The 18,914-nt window shown below is 42.6% G+C and overlaps 1 protein-coding gene across 3 annotated transcripts in view; it reads left to right on the forward strand.

Moving 5' to 3' along the window:
- RSPO3 (R-spondin 3) overlaps positions 1 to 18,914 on the forward strand; it is a 97,918-nt gene that overhangs the window by 34,408 nt on the left and 44,596 nt on the right. For all 3 annotated transcript variants that reach the window (XR_002087743.2, XM_014611027.3, XM_006272459.4), the window contains exon 2: positions 18,270 to 18,461. Coding sequence is in view for 2 of the 3 variants with exons in the window: in XM_014611027.3 (XP_014466513.1) it covers positions 18,270 to 18,461 (192 nt within the window). In the remaining variant the exon portion in view is untranslated. The remainder of the gene's footprint in view (positions 1 to 18,269; positions 18,462 to 18,914) is intronic.

Raw genomic sequence — 18,914 nt, forward strand, 5'->3', positions numbered from 1 at the left:
TCACTGTGGTTGTCCCATTCCTCCTCATCAGGGACCCCACCTCCCTGCTCCTGCCCTGGATCATGCATCCCTACACTGGCCAGCTGGACCCCCACCAGGCCCACTTCAACTAGTGCCTGGGCCAGACCCAAGCCCTGGTGGAGTGCACCTTCAGTTACCTCAAAGGATGCTGGCACGCCTTCACCACCATCCTCAAGTTTAGTGAGGACAACCACACCTGGGTCATCATCACAGCCTGCATGCTGCATAACATCTGTGAGGCCCAGGGGAAGCTGTTCCATGAGGCCTGGATAGTGGAGATGTGGTGTGTGGAGGCTGCCTGGCAGCAGGAGCTCCACCTGCAGTGGCAGCAACAGCAGAAGGTCCCCCCTGCCAAGGCCCCGGGTAAGCCGCACACCCACCATTGGGGGCAAGGGCATCAGGTACGAGAAATGCTAGTCCACCATCTCCTCCTGCACTTCCCACTGTAGCCTACCTGGACTGCCGCCCATGGGCCTCCCACCCCCCCACCCATCCCCAGCACCATGCTCACTGCAGCCACATCTCAGAAAAACAAGTTTTTATTGCCCTTACATTAAGCAGAGATCCCCTCCCACTTTCATCCCCAGTAAACCCCACTCCCCTCTCCCCCTGCAGGCCAGCCGTTCTCCTGTGCTGCTGCCAAGCCCACAGCATCCAGGCACCAGGGGCATGCGGCTCTTGGATGACTGGGACAAGGAGCTGCCCACACTCCCACCCTCCACAGGGGGGGCCTCTCTGGGGAGGTTCACCAGGGCCAGCCTCCCCCCACTTCCCCACAGCATCAGTGCTGCACCCCTGCTGTATGTGTCATGAGGAGACATTTGTATAGACCCCTGCTGTTGCTTATCACCATGGTGGCCTGGGTGCACCTGCACACCTCGCATGGAACCCTTAGCTTCAACAGCATGGGGGCCAAGCCCAGGCTGCCCTGTAACCTCTGCTACTGCCTAGAGGTCTACCTGTGGCTGTGCTACATGTCCCTGTCCCTACAACTGAGGAGGACATTGCTGCCAGCATTAACGCATTCCTTGGCATATGTGAGGCTCGTGCCACCTAGCTATGGGGGCACAGGCTGCTCAGTAAAGTTTTGCACTGTCTTCTGCCTCTCTGCATGCTGTGAAGGGGGACCGTAAGGCCAGAGTCATGCAGACAGGGACAGGGTATGGGGTGCAGACCTGCCCTGGCTCATGCACCCCACCCGTCCTCCCTCCCCACAGTGTGGGGCTTACCACATGGCCAGGGCTGACATGGCCAACAGCTCCACTTGGTCACAGCATGTGGCTACAGGCAGTGTTTTTGGATGGTGAGATGTGGCTTGCAGGTACCCAGCCAGGGGTCCCCCTGGGGAGGAGCTGGTGCTGAAGATGGCTGGCAGTGACATGGCCAACTGTGCCTTGTGGCTGGGGCTGAGACTATGGAGCTGTTAAGGCAAGTGTTGGCCAGGGGTCCCAGAGCTGCTGATAGAGACTGTGGACAGGGAGCATAGCAGGATGGCCTGCTGGAGGCCCAAGGGGCTATCCCTTCGTGACACATCACCATGGGTGTCAGGCGGGGTGGGGGCATGGGCAGGCCATCCATGATGCTGTATATAGCACAGCTGTGGCCTGGATCCTGGGGTGCAAGGATGGCTGTCAGTTGCCACATAAACAGCATGAACTTATGGACACTCCCCAACTAACTACTGTGGTCAGTCAAAGTGACCCACTGTGTCCACAAGGCCTTGACCTTTATGTGGCACTGCCATGCCAACCGGTCATGCCCGTGCTCCTGCATCTAGTCTGACAGCCCCTCATAGACATGGGCATTGGAGTGCCCACCCCAGGCAAACTGGCGCAGCACCTCTACCTCACCTGACAGCATCATGAGGTTGTCAGTCTCCTCCATGGACCAGTTGGGGCTCTGGATGGTGGGCACAGGTGAGGATGCCACCATTGGGGCTCCTGCACCAGATCTCTGGGCCTCCATATGGCTATCCCTGTGCTGCCAGGCCTGGGCAGCTGCCTTCAGCACCTAACACAGGAGCGCACTGTGGGACTGACAGCCGCACATTGATGCAATGTCCCACAGCACCTGCAGGCTGCGGGTTGGCTTCTGGGGGTGGGCTGTGGGCAGCTGGCACTGGCCCTGGTGGCCAGAAGCTGCCTGCAGCTGGGCCTGGGTGCTGAAAGGCCTGGCAGGAGTCTGTAACACCCTGCAGACCTTGACAGCACAGTCCTAGCAGCTGTGCAGCACTGCAGTGCCAGGAAGTGGCACCGGGGTTCAGGCCGGCTGGCACAGTTGGCCTGCGACCTCCCCACGTGTAGATGCATTTGCTTACTATGCAGTAAACTACACTACTGCACAGTAAAGCATCTCATGTAGATGTGCCCAGGAAGTCCTATGTAATTGCTTATTTTAGTTGAATAATGATGATAATTGTGTTATATTATGCTGTCAGGTTTGGGGTTTTTCAGCAGATCCTAGGTCAGAAAATGGTTTATAATGTTTTATATATGCTTTGTCTTTTGATGTGAATGAAACACATCTTAACATATTTTCCCTATTCAAGCTCATTTAAAAAAAATTCATTTAATGTTCTTATTATTTGCTTGTGAGAAACACTGTTATATTTGTCATTTCTTATGCAGGAGACTAGTTGTCATTGTTTGTGTGCAGAGCATTAAGGAGGAAACAACTATTGTAAGGTAGAGGTGTTGTAAGGCAGAGATGGTTGAGATATTTAGGCATGTGTTTTCAAGTTTTTTTACTTCCAGGTCACCTTTTTGATCCTAGCTAAACTCACACATAATCAAATCTCTGCCCTTTCTCTCAGTTGTACAATAATTTCTTGGTGAAATTGGTTATTTCTAGTAAAAAAGTATATCACAAGAAAACCCATGAAAATTATCACCTGTGCTAGTTCTGCTAAGAGGGCAAGGGAACAGTATCATATGCATAAAGCATTAAAAAAAAATCTAGAGTCAGATTTTCTGAAATTGAGAAATGTGTTTAAAACGATGAAAATTAACAAATTAATGCTGCTGTGTGAGAGCTCCGAGTCCCCCACCGCTGCCATTCAGCACTCAGGGTTGCAGTATCACAAAGTTTGAGAACCCTGAATTAAAGTATATGATATAGGGTTTTTCCAAATTATTATCATGTGATTAGAGATTAGTATAATTGGGGCAGTAATCAACAGAGTTTTTAATGTTAACTGAATGACTGTATTGTAAATTAAATTCCTCGTTTCCCTACAATTTCTGGCCTTCTCTGTTGTTTTTCTTCTCCCTTGTTGCTCTTTGCACACTAATAATAGTCCTAGATTGCTGTGAGTAATTCCCAAAAGGAATGTGTCTTGTTGGAGTAACTTACCCAGCACTTTGGCTTCATTTACAGGAATTACAGAACCCCTTGCAGAAGGCAGAACAGTCTCTCTTGTATGTAAAGCCACCCCTGATTTCCAATCATTAAATTTCCTATCATGCAACACTAGTCATAACTGGGGGGAGGGGAGTCTGAATATTCAGCCAGCCTCAACAGATACTTTAAATCTGTGCACAAGAATGTTGTGCACATGATGGTCATATACACTTCAGTGCACATATGGGCTGGATGGGTGTGTAACTTCTCAATTTGCATCGGAAAAGCTTTGTGCCAGCAAAGTTGGCACATTTAAATCTATGCTGTAAATATTAATGAATTAAGAATTACCACACTGCTATGGGATAGGTACTGTTTTTGTTTTGCAGCTACAAAAACTGAAGTGCAAAGAAAATAAGACCGACCAATTTTTCAAAGTCGGGTGCCTAAAATTAGGCAACAAATCCTATGGTTAAATTCCAAAATAAGAGGCTTCATTTCCAAGGATTCCAAGCACCGACAAATCACTCTGAAAAGCAGGTTATTTATTAAGGAGTCTAAATAAGAGATTAGATGTCTAATTCCAGGCACCCAGATTTGAAAAATTTGCTCCTAATTTTTTTCCCTACTTAGCACAAAACTTTCTTTACAGGCAATGCTTTATCTATCGTGTATGAAATTCCCCTAAAAGAACAAGATACATGACCCTATCTGGTACTTCCATCAAGGCTTCTTCAACAATCAACAGGGGGGACTCTCATTGCAGAGCATAATTCAACCTTTCCTTCTATTTATCACTTTACCTTCATGTTTTGGAGATAGAATATGTCATGCTGTAACACAATTTAGCTGCAGCAGCCCAGCATTAGAAGTGGTGGCCTTGCGGTCACTTCACATCCAAGCTCTGTTTCATGGCAGCCCAGTACATGCCGCAAGCCACTAGCCACCAGTCCAGCTGCCAAATATTCAGCTTATTCAAAACAGCTTCTATGATTTAATGCTTTCCTAATATCTCAGTGATGTTTGGATTGCACCGAGGCCTACCTAATTGTTGGTAAGACATATTAGACATGGTTTTGTTTATAGGAATGTATGATATGTCTACTGTTTATTTTGCATTATCTTAACTTAATTATTTTACATCATAACAAAATAGAACCGAATGTTCCAATGTTTCTAATACCATAGCTCTTAGAAGAAATGTTCTGCTACAGAGCACAATTATGAAGTGCCAAGAATATTTTGCAAGTTGGCTGAGTATTCCAACACCTGAATAAAGAAGTTATCCTAGGTCATGAAATAGCCAATGGACCAATTCCATGGTGACATGTGTTGGGGAGAAAGAGATGTTTTTGAAATTTGAACTTAGATGTGCAATGCTAGGTTAAAACTTTGTACTTCCCAGGGGCAATGGTGCAATTACAGATAAGGCATTCGGCAATACTGTTGTTATTGGTCAAACCCTTTATTAAACTAAAACTTTTCAACCAACTGACTAAATTCAGCAAGAAAATTATTTGCAGAATGGTCTATTACCATAATATTCATCACATAATGTATCAGAAAAATCAAGCTAATCATTCAAGGAAGCAGTGAGTGTAGTATCTATGATAACAAGGGTTTGTGTTACATTAACTTATTTTTAAAGACACATTTTTTACATATTTTCCCCCCTCCTAATGCCACAGTAGGAGACTGCTAAGCTCATTTAGGTGTCTTAACATTGTATTTCATACCCCAAAATATTTCTATATGTAAATTTGCATCTGAATTTCCTGGATTTTAATGCTTGCATTTGATTCATTATAACATTTCTATTTTTATTCTTGAGTTATGAGTCTGTGGCTCTTAACCATCCCTCCATTTTAATAATTTTTTTAACTTTCAGTTTCCCTGTTTTTTAATAAATGTGATACATGTATTCTAAATAAAAAATCCAAAGAAAATGTTGCCCTCTGAGATTTTTAATATTTTGAAGATCTGTAACATTGCCCTTAATTTTTTTGATTAGAGTTGGTTATAGAAAATCTGATGAAACACTTAATCATCAGAATATACAGTTCCATCAAAGACTAAGCATTTTGTAAAATAAGGTCAGTATTATACTTGGAATTCAGTTCCAGAACTTTTATCAGAGACTTTGGGATATTATTATATCATGTTATTTATTATTGCATTGTACTAAGTAATACTATTATGTAAATGTAATATAAGAACAAATAATATTATACAAGCTTCACTACAGAACCCATTACAAAAAAAAAAATTTTTTTTAGTCTTCCTTCTTGGAGAATTTCAGAATTTTCACTTTCCTTTATGATTTGGAATGAAGCCAATTTTGAAATCATGAAATCCTTCATGAAATTGAACTTCCATCCTCCACCATAGTTTTAACTTTTTAAGGCAGGCACTTCCAATATTCCAGAGCAGAGCAAGGTAATCAGAGCACATAATGGCCAGTTAATTGAGGATTACAGTTGTTTCAAGTCTCCAAACCAGCACAAAAAAGCTAAAACAAATGGGAAATTTGGTTCTTAATGGGCACATCTACACGTACCAATTTAAGGCACATTAAGGGTGCACATCTACACGTACGTGCCCTAGATACACCTTAGAAATGGTGATTTTAGGCTACTTGTGCCTAAATTTGATACCTGCAAAAGCAGGTATAGATGTGCTAAGGTGCATTAACGCTATGTTGACTGACTTGGGACTAACTTCAGTTGCAAGTCAGTCTGTACACCACATTAATGCAGTCACGCTTGAAGATAGGCTACAGATTCAGGCAGACCTAAATAGGTTAGCAAGTTAGGTGGATCAGAACCAGATGAAGTTCAATGTCAAGAAATGTAAAGTGCTCCACCTGGGGACAAACAACCCCCTGCACACCTACAGGCTTGGCAGTGAACCTGGGGGTAATAATAGACCACAGTAGGAATATGAACTGGCAGTGCAGTGCTGTAGCCAGTAGGGCAAATAATACTCTGGCATGCATCAATCGATGCATTTCCAGCAAAACCAAGGTAGTGATTCTTCCACTCTACTCAGCACTGGTGAGACTGCAGCTGGAGTACTGCATCCAGTTCTGGGCTCCACACTTTAACAAGGATGTGGACAAGCTTGAGAGAGTCCAGAGAAGGGGCCACCCATATAATCAGAGACTTGCATGGCAAGTCATATGAGGAAAGGCTGAGGGACCTGGGACTCTTCATCCTGAAAAAGAGAAGGCTGAGAAGGGACTTGGTATCAGCTTACTGCTACATTAGGGGAGTACATCAAAGGCTCAGTGAACAACTGTTCACCAGGGCACCCGAGGGGAAAACAAGCAGTAATGGCCACAGACTCCTGGAAGACTATTTCAGACTCAACATTATGAAAAACTTCTTCAGTCAGGGTGTCCAGACTGTGAAATAAGCTCCCTCCAGAGGTGGTGCAATCACCTACCCTGGAAATCTTCAAGAGGAAACTGGATGGTCAACTTGTTGGGGGTCACGTGACCCCAGTTATCTTCCCTGCTTGGTGCAGGGGGCTGGACCCAATGATGTTTCAAGGTCCCTTCCAGCTTTACAATCTATGAATGCACCTTAGCACATGCATGTGTAGACGCATGCCTCAATCACCTTAATGCACATTAGCCAAATGCACATTAAGTTTAGGCATGCGTAAAAGCACATATAGACATGCCCAATTTGTACCTGATGTATTATTGGGGGGGGGGGGCACAGTGTTAATAACAGTAAAACTACATGAAAGAAGGGCCTGAAAGGAGTTCAGTCTGAGTATTTCAGCATCTCTGTGCTTCAAGATTCACCTTAGCTTTACCTTTCAGTTCCCCTAACTTTTCTGCCTGTACACAATAGAAATGAAGTGGCAAAATCATGGAGAATTTTTTAATCAACACACTTGCCACAAAACTTTTAAAGAACTGTGGCTGCTGGGCTAAGTAAAGTAACAGGAGAAAAGTACATTCATGTCCAGAGTCCTTCATATCACTCAGGATGGCCAATAGCCAATGAAGCTAACTGCATGCAAATTAGCTTCAAAACAAAAGGAGTGATTGGATAAGTTGTTATCTCTGAAGTTATAACATTTGCATCAAGATTATCTCGAGATGTTGACTTAACACTGCCTGTAGTCTTAATAACCATAACATACAACAGTCATTAAAGTCTCAATATAATTAGAGTGTAAGTTCTTTAAATATCCATAGTTCAATTAATGTCAACTCTGTGGAAAATTTGATGTGTTAGGATTTTACTGATTTAGGATGAAGAACAAGGGCTGTTAAGATGTTGAACAACAAGTTTTTAAGTAATTCTAATGCATAAGCTAATAAACAAATTTGCTTGTAATTTCTCAAAAAACTGATTTTGTGCTCAGGGGGTAAATATTATGAATATTTTTTCATATGTAAACATGACTTGAAACCTTGATGAAACACAGAATAGAACTCCAGCAACCAAAAGAATCACAACCAGTGCTTCAGCTCTGCTGAAAATATTCAGTATAATCCTAGATGTTTTTGCTTTGTGGCAAACTATATGACATGCTTGTGTTCGTGTTGGGTACATAGCCTGCTAAATTTCTTCCATGTGGGTAATGTATAAGTCCAGAAGACAGAGTTAAAGAGGTAGGGCATGGAACATGGTTCAAAGGGAAGAAGGAGTGTCCAAGAAGTGAGGAAGTAAGCCCCAAGTAGATGCCATTCATATCTACTTCAAAAAAAAAAAAAAAAAAAAAAAAAAAACACACACAAGAAATTTGGAAGCAGAACTGAGTAAATTTATGAGAGTCAGAAACTTGTTTAAATCATACTTATCAAATAACTAAAACCTGGCAAAAACTGGATATCTAATAAAGTTGGCCTTTGAAAGTCAAGCATTGGTAACCTTAAAGTGGCTGATTTAGAAAATAGGTGAAATCCCAGTGTGAATTTTTGTCATATATTTCAGTGTCCTAGGATTTCACTCTGTGACTTTAAGCCTATTGGTGGTAGATTCTTTTGCCCAGCTTTCCCTTCAAAGTCGAGTTTTTATGTTATATCATATTGTTCATACTCAATGTATTCAAAAGCATGTGACAATTTTTTTTATAGAGACAGAATTCAGTAGCATATGAGTAAAATGAGAAATGTAACTTCTTATTTGCTAAACACTGACAACTTGTACAGTGACTATCTAGGGAGGTGGCTGTGAACAGCAGCAATTATACTAAATATATACCACAACAGTTCCTGCATGGAGCATTAGATATTATATCTCGTTTCACTGGAAAATAGAAAGTTGAGTCAACATTCAGAATTTCCCCCTATTCTTTTAGAAAACTTTGAGGTCTTAATATGTCCCAGACACAGATAGGACCTCAATTTAAAATCACTTCTGAAAATTTGATATCCTTTCATATTAACTTACGAGCACTGCATAAGAGTCCAAAGCTTAGTGTAGAGTTTGAAATTTTGGGGACTGATTTGTAACACACTGGGCATATCTACATGTCCCCAGTCAGTCCACACACACAGTGTTACTGTGCAGTAAGGAGTCTACAAGTGCATTACTGAATAGCAAAGGATCGGGAATAAATTTGATACCTGCATGATGAAAGTATCAAATTTATGCTCAAGTCAGCATAAGTCACTATATTTACTGTGCAGTATGGGCATGCATGTGTAGACACATGCCTATACTGCACAGTAATTTCGGTTACTGCACAGTAAATGTGCATGGGTAGATGCTCCCACTGGAATGAAAGCCAGGAAAGCCTCACTGAAGCCAATAGAGTTATTTTGGTCTTTCATTGGCTTAAGTGAGAATATAATTTAACCCATAATTTTCTACTTCACAGAGGACAGTGCTGCCAATTCAACCAGAATCAGATAACTCGTAGGAAACATACGGATCTTTTTACAAATCTGCTATAAGGGTCATATTCCTTTAAGGATGATACTGCACTAAAAAAGAATTTTAAACTAAAAAGTTCACTTTAAACATTTAATCAGTGACACCTATCAGAAAGTACAGAATTAGGGGAAGTGATGTTATTCATGGATAATTTTCTATTGGGTAAAGCTAAGGCAGTGGACTGACTGGCTATATGACTTATTAGTTTTTTTTATATTGCAAACCTGGTACTGGAAAATAATAACTTCAGCATGGCATTATGGGTTAGTGGTCTTCTCCCTGCTCCCACTGAATAAAGTAAAATCTGTTCTTTCCATGGTTTTTTAAAGAAAACTGAAAAAGAAGTATTCTTGTTTCAAAAGACCATGTGGGAAATGGGAAACTTGAAAACGCTACTGTAGTTAGTTAACACTGACAGTATGAACTCAGTGATCCTTGTGCAGTAAATGAGTGTGCATGCCCTATTGAAAAATAGAAGTTTCTCATATGGCAAATTCACAAACAAGGAAAGTAGAACAATGAGCCCAGACTTGGATTTCATCAATGCAAACCCCACTGAGTATATCAGACTTCCCCAGAATTGCAATGTTTAATGCTGGACAAAATGTTAGTGGCAGATGGACAATATAAAAGAATGTTTATGGTGATTGTCATGTGCCCTATGCTTAGAGGGTTACTTCATCCACACCGTTTAGTGAGGAGAAGGAAAGGAAGTTATGGTTTGTGCACCTTTTAATGATAGACTGTTAATTGGGGATCTTAATGATTTGGTTATTAAATGATCAAGAAGGATGATTTGATTATTAAAAATAATCTAGCAGAAGAGATTGATACCACATATGACCTCCCTCCAACACTCACATTTTCCCTTGTCTCACTCTTACCTCATTTAGCAAAAGTGCTACCTTACTAGTAGCTGAGAGGTATGTACTCTGGCTGGCGGTGACACTGGTTTCATAATCTCTGGAACTTTTTTATTACAGTCCTTTTACATCACTCACCTTCCTTTCTATAACAATCATCTTGCCCACAAATAAAGAGAGGTAATAAACCATTTGCAGTCTTTCCTACTTAGAAAAGATTTAGACTACTTGTCCTGAGGGTTGAGGTCAGCTGTGCATTTGGAAGCAAATATAGTTACTTCCAAATGCATCTGTTGGCACTTCGTAGGAATTTTTTTTTTATATCTGTACTTTGTGAAGGAAAATATGTGGCGTAATGCTGTCAACAGCCTTAAGATTGCTTAGCATATTAAAATACCTTTACTCTGTGTATTTGTCTCACTCCCTGCTCTGCCTGAATTTCCTATATCCCTGAATTTTGCTGGAGTTATGCAGAGTGCATGGGAAAAAAAACAACTTCCCTTCCCTCTCCACACAAAGAATTTTTCAGTTTATTTACAAAACTTCCTGGAATGAGAGTGAGCCATTTGTGGTTCCTGTGGCTAGTTTGGGGGTTATTTCTGCTGTGCTGAAGATGCTAGTAGATTGAATTAAACTCTCTGCACCCTCTGGTGAGGTTTTTTCAGTCTGTTGGTGCTGTTTCTAACCAAATTCAATGGAATGTTTCCTGGCAGCCAGAATTTTTCATTATCAGGCTCGCTCTGCCAGACATATATTTAATAACGCTGAGGCATCCCCATTGAGTTCTTGGCCATTTGTGATGAGGGCCCCCTTCTTGGTAGATACTACTGAGAATTTGGTGCAGTCCCAGACTCCTGCCTCTGTTGCTTTTTGGAACTGCTAACACTTGATGTGCAAAAGAGGTTGGTTTCTGTGCCTTCAGATGAGATGTGCCTCTTGAGAGGGGAAATGTCCCAACAATCCAGGCAGATGTGTGAGGAAAAGAGTGTTCCAGTCCTTGGGGAATCGCTTTCCTGAAACCCATTTCAGGAGACTTCGGGCCTCTTCTTTGTAAACCTTGTGCCATGAAAGGAAGATGATAATACTCAGGAGTAAGACTAAAGTCAGACAAGATCTTTAAGTCTCTGGAACAGATCTCTCTAGTCTTATCCACTTCACAGTAAAATCTACAATTGTTTGGGGAATGTGGGGAGGAGAGCAAGGAAACTTACCATTAGTAAGTGGACTTTTAGATCTAAACGTTCTGTTCTTCTGTTTCTCTTTTAAAGCAGGAATTACCAGGGCTTCTCTAGTTGTTGTCAAGTCTGAGTTTTGTATATGGGACCTCCAGAGCTGAGCTTCATAGAGGATTTCTGCTAATGTTTTGATGAGACAAGGGGTCCAAGATGGGCTAGAATCCCTATGTTAAATCAAATTTGAGGTGCCTCTTGCACAGCAATATCTTCATTGTAGAGTTGGACTGGCTGTTACACTTCACTTCCCTGCCTTACTCCTCCTCCACAGAAAAAGCCCTAACCTGGGCTTGAGGATGTTTTAAGTGTAGGCTGGTAGGTCTGGCTAGAGGTATAGCTTGATCTCAGCTTTCCCCTCACCCTTAATTAAGCCCATGTGTTCTTAATCCTCCAATGTTACCTCATAATTCCACTTGGGCTTTAACTTCCTCCCTTCATTTTCACTGGAAGTCACTTCCACAGGCCACATGTTTGCCTGTTCCATTTATGCTGCACTTCTACCACTTTCTAACAGAAATGCTGTCCAAGTGCTATGAATCACTTAGTGGCTTGCAGACTGAATTCCTTAATGGCATTCTTACTAAAAGTTCTTACTGCCAAGTGCTGTTTGCTTTTGTCTTCAGGACTGTTCCAATTAATAATAAGCAGGTCCACTTGGAAGTTATTTACCTAAAATGTCATTCTTATATTGCTGCTGGAGGAGGAGCATCAGTTCCATGGTAAACAGGAGAGAGAGAAAGTTAAAAGTGAATTTACAGGGTTGTCTACTTTAAGTCCCACTAAGAAACTTGGGCTATCCCATCAGAAGTGCCCAGCATCATTGTGAATACAGTTACATGGGTCTGGGTTCCTGAGCATGGTTTTACAGTGGTGGGTGTTCCATCTGGGCAAGGTTAATCCAGGCTAACTGCAGTGAGGACGTAGATATTGAGAACGTCCTGGTATAGGAGGCCATGAGCAACAAAGTCCCTCTAGTGGGGATTGAGACTTGGGACCATTTCATGAACTGGTCTCTATGTTTATATCTTGGACTTGAATGTGAATAGGGCTGGTAAGATGAATGAAATGTGCGGCCTATTGTGGCAACAACTATTTTCCCAATCAAAGTCTTATAAATAACTTTTCTCTTTTTGCTAGCTTCCACATGTATCTATATAGAAAAGACAGAGAAAATAAAACACAAAATCTGATTGCAAAGTCTTTATATGGTTTAAAAGTTTCCTTTTTTTCAGATTTTAGGATTTATTTGCTTCATGTTGCTTTAAATTTCCATATGGTTTGCTTGAAATTTCCATATTAAGCTATCATTTGAAGTTAGGGTTAAATAGCTCCGTGTCCCTAACTTTCTACTTTTAAAGAGAAAAACTCTACTCATTATTTTCCAAAGTTCTACAATGGAAACAATCTCAGAAAAGAAAATCCATAGTAATTTTATTTGCTAATGACGTTCCAAACTCATATCAGAACAGTGCATGAAAAAGCCCTCCAAGGGCTAAAACATTAAAACCAGGAAGAGAAGAATATTCATAACTAGTTCAGTTTTTCTGGGATCTGTTGCAGAGGTTAAAGTTTCACAGCATTTAAAAAAGAAGAGCAGACTGCTCCTAAACAGACGCACACATATGTAACCTCATTTAAATCAATATAGCAGGCTTCCACCTGGATAAGCAAATGAATGGAATTTGACCCTGAATCTCTACCTCTTCACTTGATTCATCTGGTATGGTAAACCTGCTATTTTATCACTTTTTTCTTGCATATGGTATAAGATGGTAAGTGGTCACACTAACAGGGTTCTCATGGACAGGGAAGTGAGAGAGCTGGTGGTGAATTTAGTACCATCTCAAGATATGGATATCACACCCCTGCAATGGCTTACTTTTATTCTGGCTCACAAAGATAACTTTGAGGAGTGTGGGTTTTATTGTTTGTTTTGCTTTTGGAATGAACTAAATTATACCAAATACCATGTGGTTTTGAGAGAGAGCATTTCTTGGACTTATCTGCAATGCAAAAAACCTAATCTCTTGATTCCTTTGCCAGTAGCTAACCCCCTACGCTACACTGCCTCTCTGCCAAGACAATGGACATCCCTATGCCCTAGTGACTATATCTGCAAGTTGTAGCTAATAAAAACACACAAAACTCACATTGCACTATTTCACCTGTAGGTTTCAAGGCACTTTACAAGGCAGCTATACATTTTTGTCCCCCTCATTATTTTTTTACTACTGACCTAAGTACAGAGGCTTGAAGCAATTTTTGGTAGGGACCCCACAGCCAGATTCTAAAATGTTCGGGTTCTGCTCTTAGCACTTTCACAAGCTAATTGTGGCAAATCATTTAAGCCAGGGTTGGGCAAAATATGGCCCAAGGACCAGATCTGGCCCACAGATGGACTTTGCCCAGTCCACAACGGGTCCCTTGGTGCCACCTGGCACAAGTGCCGTCCAGCTCATGGCACATCCTGCTGCCCCCTGAGCATGCAGTGGGGCTGGGGTGGCTCTGCAGCTGGATTGCCTTTCTAGGCAGCCCAAGTGGTGGTGGTTCCCTTCAGCAGCCACCGCCACTTGCCCCAGCCCTGTGGTATTAGCAGGGACCCACACACACAGCTCTGACCCTGTCCTGCCCTGCACCCACTCTGGACTCAGCTTGGAGGAGCAAACCAGCTCTGAACCAGCCAGAACCCATGTACAGAGCCCCAGCTCAGCTCACCCCATGCCTGCTCAAGACTCATCCACCCATGCTGAGCAGCGGCAGCGGTGGCAACGGCTGGGCAGAAGCTGCTGCTGGGCATGGGGGAAAAGCAGCCCCTCCCCTTCACTGCTGCCAGGCCCTTCTTGCTGCAGCCACCTGGAGCCCATGTCTGAGCTGCCCTACAGCTCCTTTACATTGCCACCACTGCCTCGCTAGGCAACGGTGATAGTTGTGGAGAGAATTGGCAGAGCATCCTAAGTGTGTGGCGGGGGGGGGGGGGCGCTCTGGGCAGCTGCAGCAAGAAGGGCCCAGCAGTGGTGCGGGAGGGGAGGAGGCACTTTTCCTCTGGGCCCAGAAGTAGCTTCTGCCCAGCTGCTGCCACTGCTAAGTGTGAGGAGACGATCTGGAGCAGGCATGGGGCAGGCTGGAGTTGGGGATCTGCACATGGGTCCCCAATAGTACCATTGGGCTGGGGCCAGTGGCATCCAGAAGGAGCCCCTACTGCTGCCTGGGATGCCTAGAAAGGTGGGCCAAGCCAGAGTTGGGGCTGGGGTTGTGCACTGTTGGCGGTGGTGGGGAAGAACCTCAGGACACGTGAGCTCTGGGCTGTTGCAGGAGGTGGGGGTGCTGACCAGCCTGCAGCAGCTCCCCAGAACTGCCTTTATGGCCCATGGGCCCAAATAATTGCCCATTCCTAATTTAAGCCCTCTGGGGTGCAATTATGTTGGTGAAACAAAAGGACAGAGATGATGCCCTCTGTTTTGCCCAATCCCTAGGCTAAGGGCAGACATTAAAAAAGCCTGAGCCTGAATTGATTCAGTCTATGGAGGTTAATCTAGCCTGGCCAGGCTGAACCAGTTTCCAACTATACAGACAGTCCCTCTGGACTGAGGAAATTCAGGCACATGCCTGCAGTGACTTAGGCTGGAAGCCAGTGGGCGCTAGAGCACCCCTCTGTGCCCTTAAACAGTTGAGCTGAGGCAGGTGTGGCCAGGCCCCAGTAGGGCTCTGATTAGGGAGGACAGTAAACCCACAGCCTGCCTGCAGTCCCAGGCTTTTCCCTGCTTGCTGCTCAAGGGGCAGGAGCATTGGCAGCCTGCAGCCTGGGCTAGCACTCTGAGGCATGGTGTCAGTGGGCGGTGTGCAGTACATGCATCTGTTAATGATATAGAGTTTTTCACTTTCCCTCCCTGCTTCTGTGTACTGTCTGCAGCAAACTGACAGGCAAGCAAGCTGGCGGGGGGGGGGGGTTCATAACTGTGTTTATCACCCTTATTTCAGTGTTTATTGTGCAATTAAGACTGTTGATTCTACCTGTTGATTCAGAAGGGACCCAGCATGTGGTCTGTTAGCTAATACACAGGTACCTCCTCAGCAAGGCAGAGGGGAGGGGGGAATTCCTGCTTAGCAGGGAGTGATGAGGAGTAAGGGGGGAGCAAACAGCTCTTAAACAGCATTTCCAAGGAAGGACATTAAGCTACTTGTTAAAAGACATGTCTGCTTTGCCTCCATGTTAGGCCCAGGAACAATGCCAAAAAGCATACCTTGAATATATCACAAATAACAGAAATGAAGCCATGTAGCCACTTTATAGCATCCATGCACCAAGAAGTAGCCCTGAGGTGGAGGGCCTGACTCAGGCTCTGGACATGTGCTCGTTGCTACAAAAGAAGCAGCTACATTGCTTCTTTTCCAGGATTTGGCACACAGGGAGCAGGAGCAAGGGGCAGGGTGTGCTTCTTGGCAGTGCTCCCAGGCTTGGCATGGAGGCCACGGTGACGTGCCCTAAGGGCTCAGTTGGGACTTCGCCACAAAGTAAGGGGCAATGTCCTTAAGTACTGCCTCTTGCATGAGACAGTATAAGAATCTACCTGCGGTTCAAATCTTGTGGTATAATACAAGTTCTTGTGGGTAGCCACAGGAGCTCTGCAGAATGTTTGGCACAAAACAAAAAAGTCATGATGAAGGATCCAATTTAAGGTATTTAAACTAAAAAAATGTAGTTACTTAATTTCTTTTAAAAATTCAGAACTTTTACTTCATTTTCAAGCATATGAGCTCTTTGTTTTGCATATTGAGTTACAATGGAGCTCATAATCAACTTTATAATGGGGACATGGGTTACTGACTTAAATGTATTGGTCTCCTCAAGATAACAACAATACAATTGTACATTAGTGGGTAAGCATGGTTTTTATCGTGCAACGTTTGTGTGGTTTGTACAAGAAGGAAGAGGAAAATGAAGTAGTGGCTAGAATTTTTTTATGCTTTGAAATAAGAAGGAGCTGAAAATTCATCACATAATGGATCTCAATTATGGAGCAATTATTACCTCTTCATAATAAAACTTCTCTGTCCTGAGGGCTTATACTTCAAGCTTGACTTAAAATAGGCGTTTTCTCTGTCAAAACAGCCTTTTTATTCTACCTGCTTTGATAAATTATTTTGTTTCTTATTGTAAGACACACTGAGCCTTGTTGGGGAGGGTGGCATAAAAATACATAGATTTCTACCTTTCATATGTGATCATACCTAATAGGCTTCCTGTCAAAACTGCTCACACTTTTTATGTATATCAACTTTAATGACAAATGCTGTGTTTCATCAGTTTTTTCATTGTTATGTCAGATTCATTCAAAGAAAGTCATGGATTGTTTTTAAATAATATTAGTTTCTCTGTCATTTTATTAGTCCTGCCTTTGAAAATGGCCTCAGTGTGAGCACCTGTCTGTCTTTCAGTGTTACATATAATGCAATTATAGGGTTCCTCCCTACTAGAGCCTCTGATGCTCTGCTCCTGGTAGAGCTACTGCCCACAGGGTTTAGTCCCCAGCAGGGGGAATCCTTCAGCCGCACCTGCTGGGAGCCTATAATGCCCCACGTTTCACAGCCCTGATTAAACCCTGCACCCAGCAGTTCCAAGTCCCTAGTGGGGGGAAACCCTTGGGCCCATCCTAGAACTGGACACAGGGCAGTCTGTGCTGTGGCCAACACTCAGCTGATTGTTGGCCCCATGTGGGGCTGCAAGGCACCTGACTTTCAAATTGCCAGTGCAAGGAGAGCCCAGAATTATGATTCCAGACTTCCCCTGTGCTAGCAAGTAGTAATAGCATAATTGGAATCTGATCCCTAATCCCAAAAGTGCATCTCCTGCCATACACATGGTGTGGCAGAAGGCACAAATTTTGGGACTAGGGATCAGATCCTAGTACACCATTAAATGAATGCATGTCTAAGGCTCCTATACCGTGGATACAGTAGTTAGAGAACTCAATTCCATAATCTAAACTCTTCAAAAAATCTAGTCTAGGTGCCTAGGGATGTTACCATTACAAATATTGCACCTAGTAAATCGGTGCAGCTTTGCCATTGCTTGAGACAAGTAGAACCCCAACTTCAAAAGAATAAATCAGCAATATGTAAGAACTTCTGCATTGACCAGGGAGGCATAGTACCACGGCCCCCAGATTTTACTGTGTCCCTCACAGAAATATTTCATTGATAGGTCTCTGCTACTAAAAAGGTACTTTACAGTATCTCATTATTTTCTACTTTATAACAGTTAGTTCCTGTAAATACCATGAGCATTAATTCTTTTAAAAATGAATGTGCAGTAAAAGACAACAACATTTTCTTTTCTGTTTCCTGATGAATTACAAGGATACAATGAAAGTGAAGTATAATCCTACCTATGTTTCATGCCATGATGAGGGTAGGATGGATGCCACAGTTAAGTCTGAACATCAGGTTGCAATTGATAGAGATTAAATACATGCCAGAGTGAGCATTCCAAGGAAAGCAGGAGGATGAGGATGTCTCCTTCTGTCTTCTTATCAAGGCAATTTAATATGAGCTTTAACAGGAGCATATTCCTGTACAACAGAATCCAATTAAGAAGACACTTAATCACTGAAATAAACGAGGTTGCTTTTTAATTATTTAAATAAGAAATAAAATGCAAAAATAAATTCATGTGCAAAAAACTTCATTTATCTTTGCTCCTCAGATTAATTGATCTTCTCATTTTAATGTGATTGAAGGCGACTGAAAAGAACACTGAAATGAAATGTCAGGTCATAGGAGAGATGAACCAAAATGAACCAGCCTCCAGAGTACACAGCATTAACATGGCATTTAACACAGCATTCAAAGTACAGAAGCATCTGTCATACCAATGCCTTGTCTAATTTTTTTTTCCTTTTAATAATTTGTCTTCCTAGTGCATCCTAATGTGAGCCAGGGTTGCCAAGGTGGGTGTGCAACATGTTCTGACTACAATGGATGCTTGTCATGTAAACCCAGACTCTTTTTTGTTCTGGAGAGGATCGGCATGAAACAGATTGGGGTGTGCCTTTCTTCATGTCCAAGTGGATACTACGGAACACGGTATCCTGACATAAATAAGTGTACAAGTAAGTGCTCGAGAAGATGACATTGTAAATTTGCTCAATCTGATTTGAGACCAAACTATAACATTTAAATTAATTGGCAATGTTCTTCCCAATCTCCCTTTCCTAACCTCTGTTACCCTGTAATAAGGAATGTGATGTGATTTTCAGAGCTCTTTTGCATCTATATTCCACACCTGTTCTAAACACAATAGCACTTCAGCAATTTTACACTGTTTTGGTCAACAGTTTCCCAACAAGGAAAGATTTAAATTGATTCTCAAAGTTAGATAGGCACATAACTACTATTTTTTCTTTTTTAAATCCTCTTCCAGGACAACAGTTTTTAAAAATGTTAACAGGTTTTTGAGATTTGAAAAAAAAAAAAAAAGGATCAAGGAAATTTAAAAATAAATATCAACTGCCTTTTGATCAGTTCTTTATTAGCCTGTAGGGCTAAGTACAAAGCATCAAAAA

Source organism: Alligator mississippiensis, chromosome 1, assembly GCF_030867095.1.
Source record: "Alligator mississippiensis isolate rAllMis1 chromosome 1, rAllMis1, whole genome shotgun sequence".
NCBI classification, from domain to species: Eukaryota; Metazoa; Chordata; order Crocodylia; family Alligatoridae; genus Alligator; species Alligator mississippiensis.